This window comes from Amphibalanus amphitrite, unplaced genomic scaffold (assembly GCF_019059575.1).
Source record: "Amphibalanus amphitrite isolate SeventyFive unplaced genomic scaffold, NRLGWU_Aamphi_draft 001459F_arrow, whole genome shotgun sequence".
Lineage (NCBI taxonomy): Eukaryota > Metazoa > Arthropoda > Thecostraca > Balanomorpha > Balanidae > Amphibalanus > Amphibalanus amphitrite.
The window spans coordinates 65584-83944 of NW_024882952.1; the positions used below are offsets into that span (position 1 = coordinate 65584).

At 54.9% G+C, this 18361-nt stretch overlaps 3 protein-coding genes across 8 annotated transcripts in view; 2 read left to right on the forward strand and 1 right to left on the reverse strand.

Annotated features, from left to right (window-relative positions):
- Window positions 1–818: 818 nt before the first annotated feature.
- Window positions 819–11374, reverse strand: LOC122373209 (protein Son-like). 5 transcript variants are annotated; one of them, XR_006255000.1, is made up of 14 exons: window positions 9635–10834; window positions 9100–9291; window positions 8537–8726; window positions 8077–8205; window positions 7516–7799; window positions 7053–7192; window positions 6717–6822; window positions 6312–6523; window positions 5818–5931; window positions 4453–4566; window positions 3952–4016; window positions 3498–3723; window positions 2223–2338; window positions 819–1703 (listed from the first exon to the last, which is right to left on the reverse strand). XR_006255000.1 is itself a non-coding variant. In XM_043351057.1 (14 exons), the coding sequence occupies exons 2-14, from the start codon at window positions 10764–10766 to the stop codon at window positions 1584–1586; spliced, it is 3075 nt and encodes a 1024-aa protein (XP_043206992.1). In that variant the 5' UTR covers window positions 10767–10834; window positions 11257–11374; the 3' UTR covers window positions 819–1583. The 5 variants fall into 5 exon arrangements, 4 of the variants coding, with proteins under 4 accessions (XP_043206992.1, XP_043206991.1, XP_043206990.1 ...); XM_043351057.1 differs by lacking the exon at window positions 3952–4016 and adding an exon at window positions 11257–11374; XM_043351056.1 differs by lacking the exon at window positions 3952–4016 and adding an exon at window positions 11187–11218.
- A 220-nt stretch (window positions 11375–11594) lies between these two features.
- The window catches only part of LOC122373205 (unconventional myosin-IXAa-like), a 63702-nt gene continuing 56935 nt past the window's right edge, over window positions 11595–18361 (forward strand). Inside the window, exons 1-2 of one of the 2 annotated variants that reach the window (XM_043351048.1) lie at window positions 11595–11608; window positions 11639–11751. The gene's annotated coding sequence lies outside the window, so the exon portion shown is untranslated. The other variant, XM_043351049.1, reaches the window with a different exon arrangement.
- On the forward strand, window positions 15589–17178 carry LOC122373207. The gene is made up of 2 exons (XM_043351053.1): window positions 15589–16253; window positions 16521–17178. The coding sequence occupies exons 1-2, from the start codon at window positions 15589–15591 to the stop codon at window positions 17176–17178; spliced, it is 1323 nt and encodes a 440-aa protein (XP_043206988.1).

An 18361-nucleotide genomic window follows, 5' to 3' on the forward strand; every position in this document is an offset into this window, starting at 1 on the left:
ACCCCGCGACTGTCCGGCCCGAGCCTGCTGCCCGTCCGCCCGTCCCCCAGCAGCCTCAGCCGGCGCCGCGGGCCGTCCCGCCCACTCCGCAGCACGGCGCGGGCACGGCTCCGCTCGGCCGTCAGTCCGCGCCCCAGGAGCGGCGGCCCGCGGCGCTGCCGCCGGGGCGTCACAGCGCGCCCGGCGGCGCGAACGGCGCGCCCATCGGCTCGGAGCTGGCTCGGCTGGTGGCGCGCTGGCGGCAGCTGGCGCGGCTCGAGCGGCAGACGTTCGAGGCGGTGCACGCGGCCCAGCGCCGCCAGCGGGAGGTGCTGGGCACGCAGCAGCGGCTGCACGGCGCCCGCCTGCAGGAGGGCAGGCGCGCCCGGGCCGGCATCCTGGCCGCCTGCGACGTGCTGGAGCGGCTGATCGCCAGCGCCTGACGCGCCGCCGCGGAGAGCTGAGTCGGGGCAGAGTTCGGCGCCCGGCTGAGCTCGATCTCGTCGGAATCGCTCAGTTACTGAGCGCGGCTGTGAGGCCTGGAAATCAATTGGGTGCGTTACTCCACACGATCGTATGTATATGATGGACCTATGCAACCTACGGCGGACAATTGTTCGGTTGACGCTTTGTTTTGTTGATGAATTTATTTATGTTACAGCATTTGCATTGATTTCTACATATATTGTCTACCGTTTGATTGATATTCTTTCAAATAAACTTCATTTTTGTCATGTGTCTTTTTGTTCCTCTTGCCTACGATGTGGAACACCAAACCTGTTTTCAAGCAAAGAAAAAAAAAGCGAACTCGTGGGATACGCAGCGATCAACAGACATCATACATACAAACGGTATATATTTATCACAATGCGGCACTGGCAGCCGACCACCGGCCGCGCGAGGAAATTGATACCCTGAGCCGCTTTCGATCGAAACAGCGCACCGTTTGTTCGTGCGCTTCATGGCAGGCATTCGTTTAACGCCCTTGAACCCACATAGAGCCAGGGAGACGGGCTTGACCCTCCAAGCTCTCGAAACGCTTCGTACAGCCACGGAAGAAAACTCGCAGCGAATGTCGGTGTCTGCCCGCAGACATGAATGAAACAACTTCCTCCTGCAACACATCTCTGGGCAACTTGGGGCGGGCAGATGGGCTACGAAATAACAGCCCGAACATAATACATTATCATCGCTCCTGAATCTCGAGTCTGGTGTGCGCGGCGCTGCGTCCTCTTATCAGCGCTGTTCGAACGATTCTCGCGCGCGTGGAGATCCCACACGATTACGCCGCGCTACACACCGCATACAAATCGTCAATAGCTCTCCGGGGCCTGGTATGCAACACCGTCCACTACCACACACAGTCACACAGGTCAGCAGCAGCGCCAGGTCGAACGGGGTTCCACTGTACCCAAGAGAGCCCACCCCGGTCAGCGGGCCGGGTTATTGTTGTTTGGGTCGGTCGGCCTCCTCAGTGCGCGACTGACCATCCTATTGGCTGCCGGCACCGCCAGCCGCATCGGTCGCCGCTCCTCCACTACCACCGGCGGCACGGGCGGGGGCGGGGGCGGAGGCGGCGGCGGGGGCGGCTGCCGGCCCGCCAGTCACGCGTCCGAAGGCAGCAGACCCAGCGCTTGCAGACAGGCCGCGGCGGCGCTCGCCTTGGCCACCTTCTTGGTCGAGCTGTCCATACTGGGCTGATAGGTGACGGAGTTCACAGTCACCTGAGGAGCGCAGGGAGGGTCAGTGGTAGCTCCACAGTCACCTGAGGAGCACAGGGACGGGATAAAGTGTAGACGAGGCGAGGTGAGGCCGGGGTCACCGATTGGCGTCGCCAGCTATCTTCGGGTAGTTAGTGAGCGCAGATGCTTCAACCGTAGCATGACAGGGCAAATGCTACGTGAATGCGTGGGCTTGACATTGACTGAATAGATGACTAGAAATATAAACACCAAGATTTACAATATTGGTGATCCATGCCGCTTTACCTAAGAACTGGCATTTGCAACACAGCTCGTCCGTAACACCACTGACCACACAGTCAATTAGAAGGTGGCTGGCCCGTTGCCCACCTTATATAAGAGAAAGTGTTTCTGTGCTCCTACATTGTAGAGGAAGTATTTGCTGGTTACCTACCTTGTAGAGGAAGTGTTTGCTGTGCGCCTACCTCGTAGAGGAAGTGTTTACTGTGCACCTGCCGCCTACTTGTACAGGAAGTGGTTTCTGTGCAGTTGTGCACCTACCTTGTAGAGGAAGTGTTTGTTGTGCGCCGGGCCGCGGTCCATGCAGAGCTGGAAGTCGGGCGGCCCCCAGCGCCGCTTCGTGCACAGCTCCATCAGCGCAGAGATAGGGTGTTTGCCTGACAAGGGAACACAAACATCGGCCGTCATTCACCGTCAGCGGAAACGTCAGCCGAGCGACAGGATGGATGTATTCAGCGGTGAAATTTTAGGTAGCATTTATAACAACAAGGAGCTAGTACACATGCAATCAACACTTGAATCATAGCAACTGTTCGGTTTTATCCAGTCTTTTTTGGGGGACCATCAAAGCGTCCAAAACCGCAGCATCCAAAGTACGCAACATCCAAAACCGCAGCGTCCAAAGTACGCAACGTCCAAAATACGTCCAAAATCGGGTATATAGGGAGCATTCACAACGTCCAAAACCGAAACATCCAAAACCGCAACATCCAAAACGTATCATCCAAAAACGCAACATCCAAGGACGCATCAACCAAAGTACGCAACATCCAAAGTACGCAACATCCAAAACCGTTTGGTTAGGTTAGGCTAGGTTAGGTTAGGTTAGGTTTCCTTATCCCCGGTAGGCATAAATCAGTAGGTTAGGTTAGGTTAGGTTAGGTTAGGTTAGGTTAGGATTCCTTATCCCCGGTAGGCAAAAATCAGTAGGTTAGGTTAGGTTAGGTTAAGTTAGGTTAGGGATAGGCAAAAATCAGTAGGTTAGGTTAGGTTCGGTTAGGTTAGGTTAGGTTAGGTTAGGTTAGGTTAGGTTAGGTTAGGTTGGTTTTGGATGTTGCGTGCCTTGGATGTCGTGGTCTTGGACGTTGTGGCTTTGGAGGTTACGTACTTTGGATGTTGCGTCTTTGGATGTTGCGTTTTTTGGATGATACGTTTTTGGACGTTGCGGTTTTGGATGTTTCGGTTTTGGACTTTGTGAATGCCCCCTATAAACCCGATTTTGGACGTATTTTGGACGTTGCGTACTTTGGACGCTGCGGTTTTGGATGTTGCGTACTTTGGGTGCTGCGGTTTTGGACGCTTTGATACGGACCCTCTTTTTTATCCACATTGTGAGGACTGTATAAAATTTAAAAGCCCGACTATAGTTCATACAGCGGATAACACAGCAGAGAGTTCGCCGTGCTCCACCGGTCGCTCCGACTGCGGGCCGGCCGATGGCCGCCCACCCGACAGGTCCTCCACTACTCCCCCATAGGAGTCAGTGTCCACCCATCACCTGCGACTAAGGTCAGCCGTTGTCCCTCCGCCACCTACCGGACAGGTCCTTGACGGTGGTCATGGTGACGGGCGCCTGCCGCTTGGCGCCGGGCCGCTCATCCTCCGACACCAGGCCCTTCTTGTCCATCTTGACATCGAGCAGCAGCGGCGTCAGCGAGCCGTCCTGGTTCTTGCCCAGGCCCTGGCCCGGCCTCCAGCCCATCTTCTTGAGCAGCAGCTCTCCGACGCCGCCCTTCACCGGCGCAGACGTCTTCAGCTGGTTCTGCGGCGGGTGTGCCGGGGAGGGCGATCAGCGGCCGCGGACCGACGGCATGGGGAGTGGGGAGGGCACAGCAGACACAGGCAGACACAGACATGATCAAGTGTGTACAGTCGAGCTACCGTACCGGCGGCGGCGGCGGAGGCAGAGTGGTCGCCGGGTCTGCCGCGCCCCGGCCGGCCGGCGGCGGGCGGTCCCCCGGCGCGTCCGGCCGGCCCGGGCGCCACTTACCACCAGACGAGCGGCGGCGCGGCACGCCCGGTCCCGTCGGCGCGGCGCAATCCTGCTAGACGGCACTGTCGGCAGCGGCGGCGGTCAGTTCAGCTTGGTGCGCCGGCGGCCGGCCGACGCCCCCGGTCCGCCGGTCCACGGACCGGGGAGGTCGGCCCCTGACTGACAGCAGACGGGCAGCCCGGCAGGCGGCCCGGCCCCGCGCGACACGGGCCGGGCCGGCTGCCGGCCCCGCCGCACTAACACGCAGCCAAGCTCAACTGACCACCGCCACGCAGCGAACACAATGACAGGTGGCAACGGGACTGAGACCCCTCCTGATGGACATGTGTGTACTCGACCCAAATGAAGAACAAATCGTATTCCCATTGTAAAGAGATATTACTGCTGAGTATCTCCCAGAGTTGGTATAACTGTTCTGTACTGTGGGTGTATCTGAGCCGGGGGACGGCTGCAGCCTATGGGGGCGGTGGCCGGGGCGGCGGGGAGGGCGCAGTCCACCTTTTTGGCCCAGGCCTGCTGGCCGGCGCTAAGCTCAGCTGCGCTCAGCACCCGCGCGCCCGTCGAGCCGTGGAACACGCCCGGACGCTGCTGGGACGCCGCCCAGTTCTGCATCTGAAAGCACAGGGCGGAAATGAGTCAGTGACGCAAACAAACATCAGCAAATGCATGCAGATAGATGCTTAGAAATTTCGCAAACAAGCTGGCTTACAAACTGGGGACCTAGCGACAAAACAATCCTAAAATCTAGAAGTTTATAGTTTTAACCCTCGCACGACCAGGCCATTTCTCATAACACGAACGACCGGGGGGGGGGGGGGGGTTGTTACGACCCCCCCTGGCGTTTCGAAACGGAAGGTCGTAGAGCTTAGCGGAAAAAACCAACGGATTGCTCTCAACGAGATCTCGCGATTGGTGGTATATTTTTTGGTCCTAGGTCAACATTTGACCTACTTATGACCGGTCAAAGGTCAAATTTTCGGAAAAATAGACTTTTTTCAACTTTCCGCGGCGATTGCGACAAAACGGTGGGAGATATCGACTTGAAACCTTCACTATCGTGTTCCTTGATCAATTCTCTATCGTTTGGTATGTATTTCGTTTCCCTAGCTCTAAAAATGGCGCGTTGGGAGCTCCGGAAATCGGCAAGGTCACAGTCGGCGGCAGAAATTCGAAAAATCAAAATTCAAATTTTTTTAAATCTGATTGTATTTTTGGATTTGGGAGGTCCATTTGCTCCCTATAGAAGCTAATATTGCTGCATATTCCCATTGAGGTGACAAGAATTAGCAAAATAGTGGTTCGGGCGCTTTTCAAAAATAGTACCGGACGCTGTTCCTCTTGTGACGTCATAGCTCCGTGACCTGACCCGGTCAATTTTCTTGCACCACACGATAGCCAATGCTTGCCCCAACATGCATGGGAAGTTTCATCATGATCCATCAAACAATGTGGGTATCACCGGCAGAAAACCTAGGGATTCGGCGCACACGTTTGGTAACTGTCGGCCGGAGGCTGTACCTCATATGACGTCATAACTCCGTGACCTGACATGACCCGATCAATTTTTTTCGGCAAAAGATGCGCAAAGGTTGCCCCAGAGGGTATTGAAAATTTCAGCCCGCTACGACAAGCCGTTTAGCGTGCACTTCGAAAAAACCTCAGGGGGGGGGGGGGTTGATACAACCCCCCCCCCTAGGCGTTCTAGGGTTAAGGATAATTTGTTACTATCTTCACTCGGATAGATCGAACTGGGGACCGAGGACGCCCATTTACCGTCCACGGGCCGTTTAACCACAAAATGCCTGAGCGCCGCGGGGGACCACCTGCGCGGCCCGGTCAACCCTCGGCGGGGTTCCGACTCACGTCCTGGTGCGCGCTGTCCATGAGGTGCTGCGCCTGACGACTGTGTGGGTTCTGCTGCAGCTCACGGATGGCCGTCAGCCGCCGACTGACTATCGTGTTCAGGTCCACCTCCGGCTGCCGGCACAGGCAGACGGGCGGAGAAGGTTACCAGAGGGTCGGCGGTACACGTCATGCGGATACGGTAAGAAGGTTATGACAGACTGGCGGCACAGAAAGACAAACAACTATAAAACAGACGGACAAAAGGGGACTGCCAAGGGGTGGTACTCATTAACAGACAGGGGATGGTTATCAACGGGACAGCTTAACAGGCTGAAATGCTCCACAGCCCAAAATACACCGTCAACTGCCATTTCCGTGTGTACTGACCTCAGTCGTTCCACGCACGTCCCGCCCCCAAAGCCCAAAGTGCCCCGGTTCAGTTGGCTCCCCTGTTCCCCACTCATCCCAGTAGCTGCCCGGGTCCCACAGTCCCCAGCGCCCCGCTCTCGTACCGGCGGCGGCGGCGTGGGGAACACGCTGTCCGCCGGAGCAGGGGCAGCGGCCGGGGTCGTCGCCGGAGGGGGTACCGGCGCCGGAACCGGAGTCGGCGCCGCCGCGGCGGTGTTCGCGGGCTCGGCGGCCGCCGGCGGAGCCTCAATGGCCTTCGGAACGGTGGAGGACGACTTGGTCTTGTTCTCCGGCTCCACCGGCACCCACTCCAGCTCTGGAGAAAGAGAGGGAGAGAGTGGGGGAGGGGTAAGCCTGTGACGACAGCGGCCCACGCTCACACGGACGCCTCAGTGGAACACAGACGCTACTGAGACGTCATGCATTTTTTGAATAGCTAATCCCAGAGTGGAGTGCATGCAATATGCATCTGTGCGCCTGAGCCTCCCCGGTCGTTCTGCCGACCTCACCTTTGGTCCTGTGCTGCTCGCCGCTAGAGACCGGGAAGCTGGAGCTCAGTTTGGCCACGGTCGCCTGCCGCTCGGCGTGCGTCTTCACCGGCAGCTGCGGCGCGTTCTGCGGCACAGGAAAAACGTTCAGTGGGCCAAAAGGGGTGTCAAACTAGCATAAACAGCGCCACTCCTTGATAACCATGGCCAGGCGCAGTTTTAAAGCCGCTGTTTCTATCCACGATTGCTGGCTGTAATAAGATGAAACGAGAAGCAAGACGAAAACGATGCAAAAATGAAGTTTCTGACTCTAGCCCGCTGAATCAGTCCAAGAATGGAAGCCAGCCGGTCCCGTACCCGGATGTTCATGACGATGTGCGAGGGCCGCTCTTTGACGGCAAACGGGTGGTGGAAAGGCGCCTCGTCGTCCGAGGCTCGGCGCCCGCCCGGCCGACCGCCGCCGTCGCTCTCCTCGTCCCGGAGACGGCGGCACATCTCTGAGGGCGGGAGGGATGGGCGTAAATACGGGACAGGGACGGCGGCACATTTCTGAAGGACGACGAGGGATGGGTGTAAGACAGTGACACGGGAAGAACACTGAACAGCTGACAAGACACACGGGAATAGAGTGGGTGCTTTTATCTCTATCACTTGGATACAGCATACACTCAACCGTGAGCTCGTAGCCTATTCCAGCCACGGGAGTCAACCCCTGTCCCAAGGGTGAAACTAACCCCTATCCCCACAACAACCCACCGCTAGAGACCCGAGCCCCTCCCCAGTGCCCCGCCGGTCCGTCCCGCAGCCGTGCCGCACTGACCGGTCAGCTGGTGGAGGTTTTTGGCGTTGGCGCGCCGCGGATCGGGCAGCGCCGCCTCCAGCCCGGCCGGCAGCAGACCTTCCTCGCCGAGCCGCAGCGCGTTCCGGCGCGCCACCTCGAGTAGCCGACGCTTGTCGATCCGCTCGCGCAGGTCGCCCCGGTCCCGGTCCCGCCGGTCTCCTCGGTCCCGGTCCCGGTGGTCGTGCTGGTCCCAGTCGCGGTCCCGGCGGCTCGACCGCTCCCGACTCCGGTGCCGCTCCCGGGAGGCCGAGCGAGAGCTGCGTCTGCGGGAACGGAACGCCAGCGGGTGAGGCGGAGCAGAATGAACACGAAAGGACGAGGAAAAACACATTTGCTTAAATGAAATCCTTGCTGCTGATGCAGCCTTTAGCATGTTGTGATGTAGACAAGGCAACTGACGCCCACGGATCATTTAGAGGAGCAATAGTATGTAGAACTGATCAAAAACATTGGCAGCACCATTATCCGCAAAACGGTAAATAATATTCGGTGTTACCCATGTAACACGTATCTCCCCAGCCATGTACCGGTCGGACCCACCTGCGGCGCGATGAGCGGTGCCTCTCGCGGTGGCTGTGCCGCCCGGAGTCCCTCGGCGAGCGGTCCCGCTCCCCGTCCCTCTCCGAGTCCCGGTCCCTGGTCCGAGAGGAGGAGCCGCTCCGGCGCCGGCTGGGGACGAAGCAAACACGGTGCGTACAGGGATGACCAGTGGTTACACATTGATGGACACAATACAGAGGAGCTACATGAATACATTTATGGCCAGGACGTGACTGGTAGATAAGGTACAGAGGATACACTCTGGGGACCTCGGCTACAATTGCCATCTGATGAGGTGGGATTTAGAGACACATGGGGTGCTAAAGACAACAAATCAAGGAAAAGACAACAATTCACTGAAGTTATTCTCGAACAGCCTAAATCAGCAGTGAGCTCAGCAAGCTAAAAAAGGAAGCGGTGGACAAGACTCTTGCCACGAAAAAGTCAGACACATGCATACCGTTTGTGGCGACTGGATGATCTGTCTCGTTCTTTCTTGTGTGCTTTCTTCGACTTCTTTTTACTATCTTGGTCAGTTTTGTCCTTTTTCTTACCAGATTCCTCATTTTCGTCGCTGGAAATCTCTCCATCGTCAGCATTGGAATGCTCCGTCTTGTCCGCCGCATCCTCCTCGGCGTCGGCCTTATCGGCTAGAAAACATAAATGTTGAGCAGGTAAGCAAACCTCCACAAACGTGTTCGGTGGGGTATGGGGACGTGGAGTGTAAGCACTTTATATTGTGTGCAGTGCCCAGAGTTCCTATACTGCAACCCAATCAGCACCAGTCACTGTTCCCCCAGTAACTCTACCAGCGCTCTCTCCATTTACCGGGACGTCCCGTCGAACAATGGTCGAAAACCGAGCCTCCAAATGGGGCCCGGTAGGTCACCACCGTCCAGTGTGCCCACTAGCCGTCCCGCAGTCCACCCCCGCTGCCCCGTAGTCTCCCCACCCCCACCCGCCCGCCGTCTCCTCTACAGTCTCTCCTACCACCATCCCGCAGTCTCCCACCGTCCGCCGCACCTGGCGTATCGGCCGGCCCGGCGGCGTCGGAGGACGAGTCGCTGATCTCGCCGTCCTCGTAGCGCGCCTGCCGCTCCGCCTCTCGGCGGCGAGCCTCCTCCTCTGCCTGTTCAAACACCGCAGAGTGCTTGAGCGAGCGGATCACGATGGTGGCACCGCGCCGCGCCTGCCGACCGGCCGGCTCCGCGGCCGCTGAAAGGGACAGTGAGTTATCAGAGACGCGCCTGGCAGCTGCCAGCTGGCCGGATCCGGGGCCGCTGATGGGATGGGGTAAGGGGGCACCATACGCCAGCCCCAGAACGGGGGATGGGCAGGCGGAATGAGCACGTCGCCATCGAGGTTGAGGGAATGTTAAACAATATTTGCACGCGTAAATATAGCACTTTCTCCAAAACATGCATCAACACTGTATTAGTCTTCGTTCAACCCAGAAAAGATCAGAATTTGAGCTTTCTGGCATCGGCCATTGTTATGACGTACCATGTGACGATTAACTGAATCTTTACGTTGCACCACAGCCGGCGTACGACGTTACCTTTCTGAGGTGGGGGCTGCTCCTCCGATCCGGTATCGGTCGCTGCCGGCGCACCCGCTGGTTCCGGAGGCAGCGGCAACGACTCCACCGGTGCAGCCGACTCCCGCGGAGCGGCGGCTGTCGGCGGCGACACCGTCTCGGGGGCAGGCGCCGGGTCCGCGGCGCCCTCCGAGGTCTCGCGGCGCTCGGTCGGTTCGGCGGCCGGAAGGGTGGTCCAGCCGCCGGTGCGGGCCGGCGGGGCGGCGGCCGGACTGCTCGGCGACTCCGCGGACCCGGCCGGTGGCGGACTCGGACTGGACACCGTCTTCCACCCGCCGCCGGAGTCCACGACCGGCTCCTCCACCGACCCGCACCGCTCCGCCTCCGACCTCCGCCGGCTGGAGCGGCTGCGGCGCCGGCGCTCCGTCAGAGTCCCGCCGCAGCTGCCGCTCCGACTCCGACTCCGACTCCGACTGCGGGCCGAGCGGTGCCGGCGCCGCTCCTTGCCGTCCGCACCGCCCGAGGACCGGTGTCGGCGTTTGGCGCGCGGAGAGCGGTCGGCACGTGGCGCCGAGCGGCCTGTCGACACGTCCTCGGCGACGGCAGGCTTACTGGGACTGACCAGTCTGGCCTTCGGCGAACGAGACCGCGACCTCTTTGTTTTGGACTTTTCACAATCCTCAGTGGAAAGACTGGAGTGCTTCCTCTTTTTTGGCTTTTGAGGAGCACCAGGACTTTCATCCTTGGTCTTCTTTTTATCTTTTTTCTTTTTCTTCTTCTTCTTTTCGTTGGAGTCATTATCAGCTATTTTTGAGTCATTGGACTTGTGCTTATGCTTCTTTTTCTTTTTCTTGTGTTTATGCTTATGTTTGTGCTTGCTCTTCTTTTTATCTTTCTTTTTCTTTTCTGTTGTTTTTGACTCATCCTGCTCAACATTATCTGTCTCTGCTAGCTTAAGCATAGGTGGCTCAGATGCATCAGATGCTTGTTCTGTATTGGATGAATCAGAATCACTGCCCGATTCTGATGAGCCATTTTTATCAGATTCATTTAATGGAGGGTCCTCATTAACAAACATATCAAACAGCTCAGATAGAATTTCAGTTGATGACTTATTTGGCTCATCCTTGTCTGCTACTGATTCAGATGTCATCGTAAAATGCTTTCTTCTTGCCAAATAACTTCAAGCACTGCTACCACTTTCTTCATATACCTGAAATACTGTAACAGCATGGAAGTATTTTATCACACATCAGGCATCAATCATACAAACCAAATGAAATCCCACGATAAACACATAATTAATTGCATGCATGTATTATTGTGCAGAGGTTTAACGTCTGCACCACGGTAGGTTATATCAATATAGAACTGTGAGAAAAGTTCTCTCCCTGTGATAACTTGAACTGCCTGCAGTGCACCAGGCCTGCACAGTGCATTGGTAAATATCGGTAAATATTTAAACTACACGCTCACTACACCCAATCCCCAAATACCACGCCAAATACCATAGATGTATGGGGTACATGCGCATGCAATTTACACGGTGTTCTATATACTCTGATTTACACACCAACAGCACACCAACAGTTACTAAGAACGGGTATATACTGCCTTGCTAAGAACCGAAAAAGAACTCAAACCTCAACTGTGTTGCGCCACCTTTATATTATGACGTATAAACTCAGTTGTTTTTGTAATCACAACAAAGGGAATGGTGCTTCATTCTTCCTTTTTTGTAAGAATTAAATTAAATTCAACAGAAAATACACAAAGCAATAGTTTAAGTTTACAAAAATGCATCTAAACAGAAAGCAAAAATTTGCGGCTCAAATGCTCACTTTAAATCTGCCTATTTGATTGGTTCAGAAACGACCTTGATGATTGCGTCACAGATTTTAAAATTACACAATGAAAATATTGTGCCTTGATCGCTCACGATTTTACGGCTAATTATGGCGCGCGTGTAATATACACACTGCTGGGAGTTCATATGTGTCGTAGTTCCCGCATTTTATTTGCGAGCTTTGAGGTTAAAGATTGTGTCAATAATCCTAAGCAGTTATTCCCACCAGTATGTCTGAGTCGCTGAAGGTAGAAAGATTCATTCGGTGTTTATAATATATTTGAAATCCACGGTAAGTCGCTTTTGTCTACAATTCGTTTTAGTGCTTTTAGATGGCTTTGATCCGTTCACTGAACACCTTAATCATTATTTGGCTGATGCACCTGTTTGAGCCTGTCCTGTAGCTCAGATGGTAAGAGCATTGGGCTTTCAGTAGTGAGACGAGAGCCTGGGCTGGGGCTGGGCTTGAGTTGCCTCAGCACTAGATATTTGAAACTCCCGATTTGGATGGCCTGCGGTTGGTAGGAGCCGCCTCTGCCAGTTTAAGTCAGTTGAGCGGGACAGGCCATAGCATGATAGCTACTTTTGAAGGGCAGGTTAAACTTTGGCATCTAAATTCTTCTGTTACCTTGGAATTATGAGTTTGGATGGTAGGTAGGGGTTGGGGGTCTATGCAACAAGTACGTGCTAGCTTAGACTCCTGAGTCCGGCTATGTAAATCCATCCATTCAAAGGTTTGAGTTTAAGTAAATATGTGTTTTTTGTTTTAGGTAGCAACTAGCAGGTAGTCAGTTCAAGACAAATGCTCTTGAACTGACTAAACAGTGGTGATTATGAAGCATGCCATAGTTTACAAGTGTTAACTTGTGCCATGCTGGTGATGAGTTTTCCATGGCATGCTAGGGGATGGGCATTTTCATGCCCCTATCTAACTCCTGGACTGAGCACATAGCTACACCAGGTAAGTGACATTCAAAAGAGCAATAAAAATGATGGGGAAACCAAAAATACCTACATGGATAATTTTTTTCAGGCTAGGTCAAAGGTACTGTCAGAGGTATTTAAAGGTCCAAGTTTACCTGTTTCAACATTTTTTGACAAACTGTAGCATAACTTGAGAACCACTAGAGCTACAGTACCATGAAAAAGTGCATTTGATTACTCTTTTAACATTCTTATGTTAACATGTCCCCAGATTTGACCTAAGATCAGTGGTTTGCCTAGCCTCCAAAGGGATAAACTCTAAGAATAGCAGTTTTTAAGAAAAATGGTTTTCAGTAACAACCATTGACTGAACAAAGGCTCAACATTTTGCCAACACTGTGTTCCTCTTGGCTCTTGCCAAGATGCATCAAATGATCTAAAATTTGACCTTGGAAGGTCATTTTGAAAATTTGACCTCAGGATAAGGTCATGATCTGAGCAAAAAAGGTCATATTGCATGTTTTGTATTCATATCATTGAGCTGAACACATCAAGGTGCACCTTCAAGCTAGAGCTAGAGCAATGAAAACATGTTTTCATTGCTCTAGCATGACTATCAAAGGTTATTATAGAAATTGCTGGGACCTGGATGACCTCGGGCACAGAAGGGGTCATGACTCACAGGTGCAATTTTATTATTAAGTGTGTCATTTTTACCTGTAAATCGATGTTTGGGAGTGTTAAAAACGATGTCACTCCAAAAGAGGCACATTATAATTTTTCTTCCATTGACTTATTATGGAGAAGTCACAAAATTAACCTGGCCTTAGGTCTTTGATCTCAAAATTCTGTGATATTATTATTTTTTTTACATACTTCTACTCTTATCAATTGTCAAAAGTTTTAAAGCGACCATTCAGTTGGTGACTGGTGTAGCTATGACAAGCAATGGAACTTTTTCGGAGCTATAGTACCTAAGGTGACATGACGTGACTTGGTGACCTGACTTTGATCGACCTGTGTCTGAAATTTTCACAACTTGTGCAGAAAAGATGTATTATGAAGTGTACCAAAAGCAGAGCCCCTCATCTACTGGATTGAAGATTTTCTGATTGGTCGATCTCTGTCTGTGTCAGTGAAAGGTGTACTGAGCAAAACTCGCCCCGTGTCCAGTGGGGTCCCACAGGGCTCGGTCCTTGGTCCGATTTTGTTTTTAGTTTTAATTAACCATATTGGTAGCAGTCTCGCATCTAGTCACAAGATTTTCGCTGACGATCTGAAGCTTTACATGAAAGTTGCCCACAGCTCAGCAGACGCATATGACCATGCCTCCTCGCTTTGTCAACAGGACATCACTGCCCTGCACCGTATTTCTTCGTCATGGGACCTTCGCCTGAACCGTGACAAATGTGTGGTCATACGTTTTCAGAGCAAGGCTCAATCCCAATCTCTTCCACCTCCAGTGTATGACATCGATAATTCCCCGATTCGAGTTGTCCCCTCCCATCCGGATCTCGGAGTACTGGTGGACTCGAGCCTCAAATTCCACGACCACATATCCGCTACTGTCCACAAGGCCGCAGGTCTTTCTCAAAACTTCCTGAGGAGCACGGTGTGCCGATCTCCGGACTTGATGCTGACACTTTTCCGTACTCACATAAGACCAGTTATCGAGTACTGCTCGTGTGTGTGGCACACTGGGTACCTGGGGGACCTGCGCGCTCTGGAGTCGGTCCAGCGTCGCTGGACCAAGCATATCGCTGGCCTGTCGAGTCTGGATTATCGGTCCCGGCTCTCATCGCTGAACTTGTATTCAACTCAAGGCAGACTGCTAAGGGCTGATATGATTCAGTACTGGAAGGTGTTCCATGGCAAATGTGCGGTGTCCCCCGCTGACTTGTTCACTCTACCTCCTCAGTTAGGCATGCGCGGACATTGCTTTAAGATTTTCCATTCCCGCTCGCGGACTGATGTCAGGCGTAGGTCATTCTCGGTGCGCGGTGTGAGACTATGGAACTCCCTCCCGGAGCACGTCGTTTTGGACTCATCGGAGCCGCCTGCCCGTGGCGAGCCCGCGCACCAATCTGGTGGCGAAGTGCTCCGATCTTCCAGTCGTCTCCACCAAAGTCTACAACCTGTCTGCAACCTGCGACCTGCTGCGTCCCTGGGCTGGGCCCAGGGACGCTGAACGATGATTAACCGGGCAGGCCGCGCCGCGCCGACCGGCCCATGCGGCGGGGAAGTCGCACCCGACCGCAACGGGGCCCAGCGAGCGCGGCCTCCCACCCGGCGACATCACCCCCGAGACGGACAGCCCGGACCTCACAGACCGGACCCACCTGCCACCCCAAGCCGCGAACCTCGATCGACCAGACAGCGACCAACCGGATCACCGAAACAAGACCTCACCATCTTCCAACTGAACTGCAATGGACTGCGGGCGAGGGCAACGGAGTTGGCAAAAAGGATCGCTGACGAGAGGCCACACGTGGTCGCCCTCCAGGAGACAACCCTACCGCCGGACCTGCCGTTCCCGGCGGAGCTCCTGAGACTCGGCTACACGGTCGCTGTCCGGGCGGACGAGCCGGTGCAGCCCGAGCGCAACCTGGACCCCCCAGACCTGGGGCCGCCTATCTCTCCGGTGACCGACCGGACGACGCGCGCGCCGGCCGTCCGGGACGGGCAAGCTCGGGACCCGGCGGAGGCCTCGAACCCCCCTCGGCCCGGCGGACCGCGACCCAGGACCTGTCGCGCCAGGGGCGAGCCGCCGGAACGCCGCTGCCGGGGTTGCCGGAACAAGAGAGCCTGCACCGACAAACGAACGCCCGGGACCCCCGACCGTGATGGGGAGCCCCCGGGGACGGAGCGAAGGAGTGTGACCTCTCCGAGCCGCGAGCGCAACACGGGAACCACTCCCCCGCCGCCCCTGCTCGGCCCGTACCGTGACGGTACGCGCCTGGAGCGGGCCAAGGGGGGCGTGGCGATCCTGACCCGGAACGACCTCGCCTTCGACCCACTACCGGCACCATACCGACCCGAGAGAGACTGCTCGACCTACATCGGAGCCGTAGCCATACACACATCAGACAGGACCATAAACATCGTGAACATATACAGCCCACCGGCTAGATGGATGGAAGGACAAGGAACCCAAGAACAGTCACTCGAGCTCACCAGACTCTCGCCCCCAACCAGCAGCATCATCATGGGAGACGTAAACGCCCACAGCGACTCGTGGGATCACCACCAGCGTCCCTCACATCTTGGCCTCCAGATCGAGGAGTGGACCACGGACTCTGGCTTGCTGATTCTCAACGACGGCTCTCACACCCGCGTCAACCCAGCCACGGGCGGACTCTCCACTCCCGACATCACTCTGGCCACCGCTGATGTCGGAGCGACGGCGGAGTGGAGCACTCAACCGAACCTCGGGTCCGACCACCTTCCGATCAGGACCACCCTGACCGCCGACCTGCCGCCGACCCGCCGAGGCAGGGGGAAGTTCTCCTTCCGTAAAGCAGATTGGACGGGATTCAGGGAGTCCCTGGAAAAGAAGATGTCTGAGATCAACGTGGACACCCCCATCAACCAGCTCAACCAACAAATCACGAAAGCCATCACGTCGAGTGCACGGAAACACATACCGTTTGGTAACGGCAGAAGCGCGAAGGGCCCCTTCTGGAGCGATAAATGCGAAGAGGCAGTGAAGGCGAGAGATGCAGCCCTCCGGACGGCCACGCAACCATCCCGCACCAGGGCCGACATGGAGGCATACCAGCAGGCGCGAGCCGAAGCCGACAAGGTGATCACCGCCGAGAAGAGAGCCCACCTGGACGAGACGCTGAAAAACCTCAGACCGGACGCTGACCTGTGGAGAATCATTCGAAACCTAGACGGAAGACGGATCCCCAAGCCTAAGGAGTCCATCCAACGAGAGCAGAGGGGCCCAACCCCGCCCTCGGGCCCAGCCGTTACCGACAAACAAAAGGCGAACCTCTTCATCAAGGAATACGCCGCGGTCTCCCGGATCAAACTGGACAAACACGCTGACCGACAAATCAACAAAGAGGCTAGACGCGCCACCGGCCCCTGCTAATGCAATGGTCTGAAGACAGGACTGTGCTCCCCTTTCTCCAGGAGAGAGCTACAGAACGCCATAGGCAAGCTGAAGCTCGGCAGCGCTCCCGGCCAGGACGAGGTGTCCAACGAGATGCTGAGACAACTGGGCCCGACGGCGGAGAGGATGCTACTCCACCTCCTGAACACGTCATGGCGCTCCGGCGAAACCCCAGCAGCCTGGAGGCGAGCCACTATCGTACCAATCCTCAAGAAGGGGAAGCCCGCCAGCGCCCCCGGTAGCTACCGGCCCGTCTCCCTGCTCTCCTGCATCGGGAAACTCGCGGAGCGACTGGCCCAACGGCGACTCCAAGCTTGGCTGGAAGCCCACCACAAGATGGACCCTAACCAAGCCGGCTTCCGCAAGGGGCACAACACTAACGACCAACTGATCAAGATGACTCAAAGCATCTTCGACGGCTTCGAGGCCAAGAGCCCCAACCGATCCGCCCTGGTGCTGCTGGACTTCCAGCGTGCCTATGACCGCGTGTGGCACGCAGGACTGGCCGCCAAGCTGGCCCGTCTGGGTACGCCCGCTTGTGTAACCAGGTGGATCATGGCCACACTCCGCGACAGACGGGGACGGGTGCGGTGGGAGACATCCTTCTCGGACAGCCGCCTGTTCCCCCAGGGTCTGGCCCAGGGCTCCGTGCTGGCCCCCCTGCTCTGGAAATTTTGACCTCAGGTCAAGGTCATGACCTGACCGGAAAGGGTCATGTTGCATATCAGTCGATCCGTATCGTCGAGCTGAACACATCTAAGGCGTTTTCATCGCTCTAGCATGCCTCTATCAAAAGTTATTTGCGAAAAACTGTTAGATACCATTCGTGACCTAAGATGACCTCAGGGCATAAACAAGGGTCACGGACACCATTTTCATTTTTCATGTTCAGTGTGTCTAAACCACTTGTAATTCGGTGTTTGGGAGTGTTTATAATGTCTTTCGTCCAAAAGAGGCGCATTTCAATTTTCTCCCATTGACTTTTATAATGGGGAGGTCGCAAAATTGACCTGACCTTAGGTCATCGATATCAAAATTCTGAGACATACATTTTGTACATGCTATTGCTCTTAGCAATCGCTGAAAGTTTCAAAGCGATCGGTCACTCGGTGTAGCTATGACAGACATTGAAACTTTTTATGAGGTGAGGTCACTTAAAGTGACCTGGTGACCTGACCTTGAATGACCTTGGTCTGAAATTTTCACAACATGTGTAGAATTGATGTATAATAAGGTGTACCAAAAACGGAATTTGGAAAAAACCACAAGGGGGGGGGGGGGGTGTTCAACCCCCCCCCCCCAGCAGGGCGCGGGTTAACTGGCGATTGTTTAATGCGGAGTGATCGAAAAGAAGATGTCAATAGCTAAAGTTGCAGCTGCAAGGGTGACGATACATATAAGCTACATTCAAAGTTTCATTGTAGTCTGGCTAATCATTCCTAAGCTTCAGAAGCAGAACATACCCATGACTGAAACCCCACTTTACTTCTGCTGTGGACTGTACCTGTCAGATTCTAAGTCCTTGATCATTGGCTGTTATCCAGCCCAGGTCAGTGAGCGAGATGTCAGGAGTAGCTGTACCTCCTGCTGAACCTGGTAAACCGCCTGAATGGAAATCTTAAACCTGTACCTCTAGAATGAATGAAAATCTTTTGAGATTAGGGGTATTATGGGGTCCTGATTCTGAATTTCACACTAGTTGTGTTCAGGGGTGGACAATTGTGCAAAGCTGGGGTAGTTAATGCATTTTATCATATAGGGTTATATAACTTGAAGTTGTCGGTCCCTGAAGTATTTTTATTTTATTTTGATGAAAACAAAAGCCTTTGTACCCGCCTGGAATCAGGAGGGGGCCCCGTTT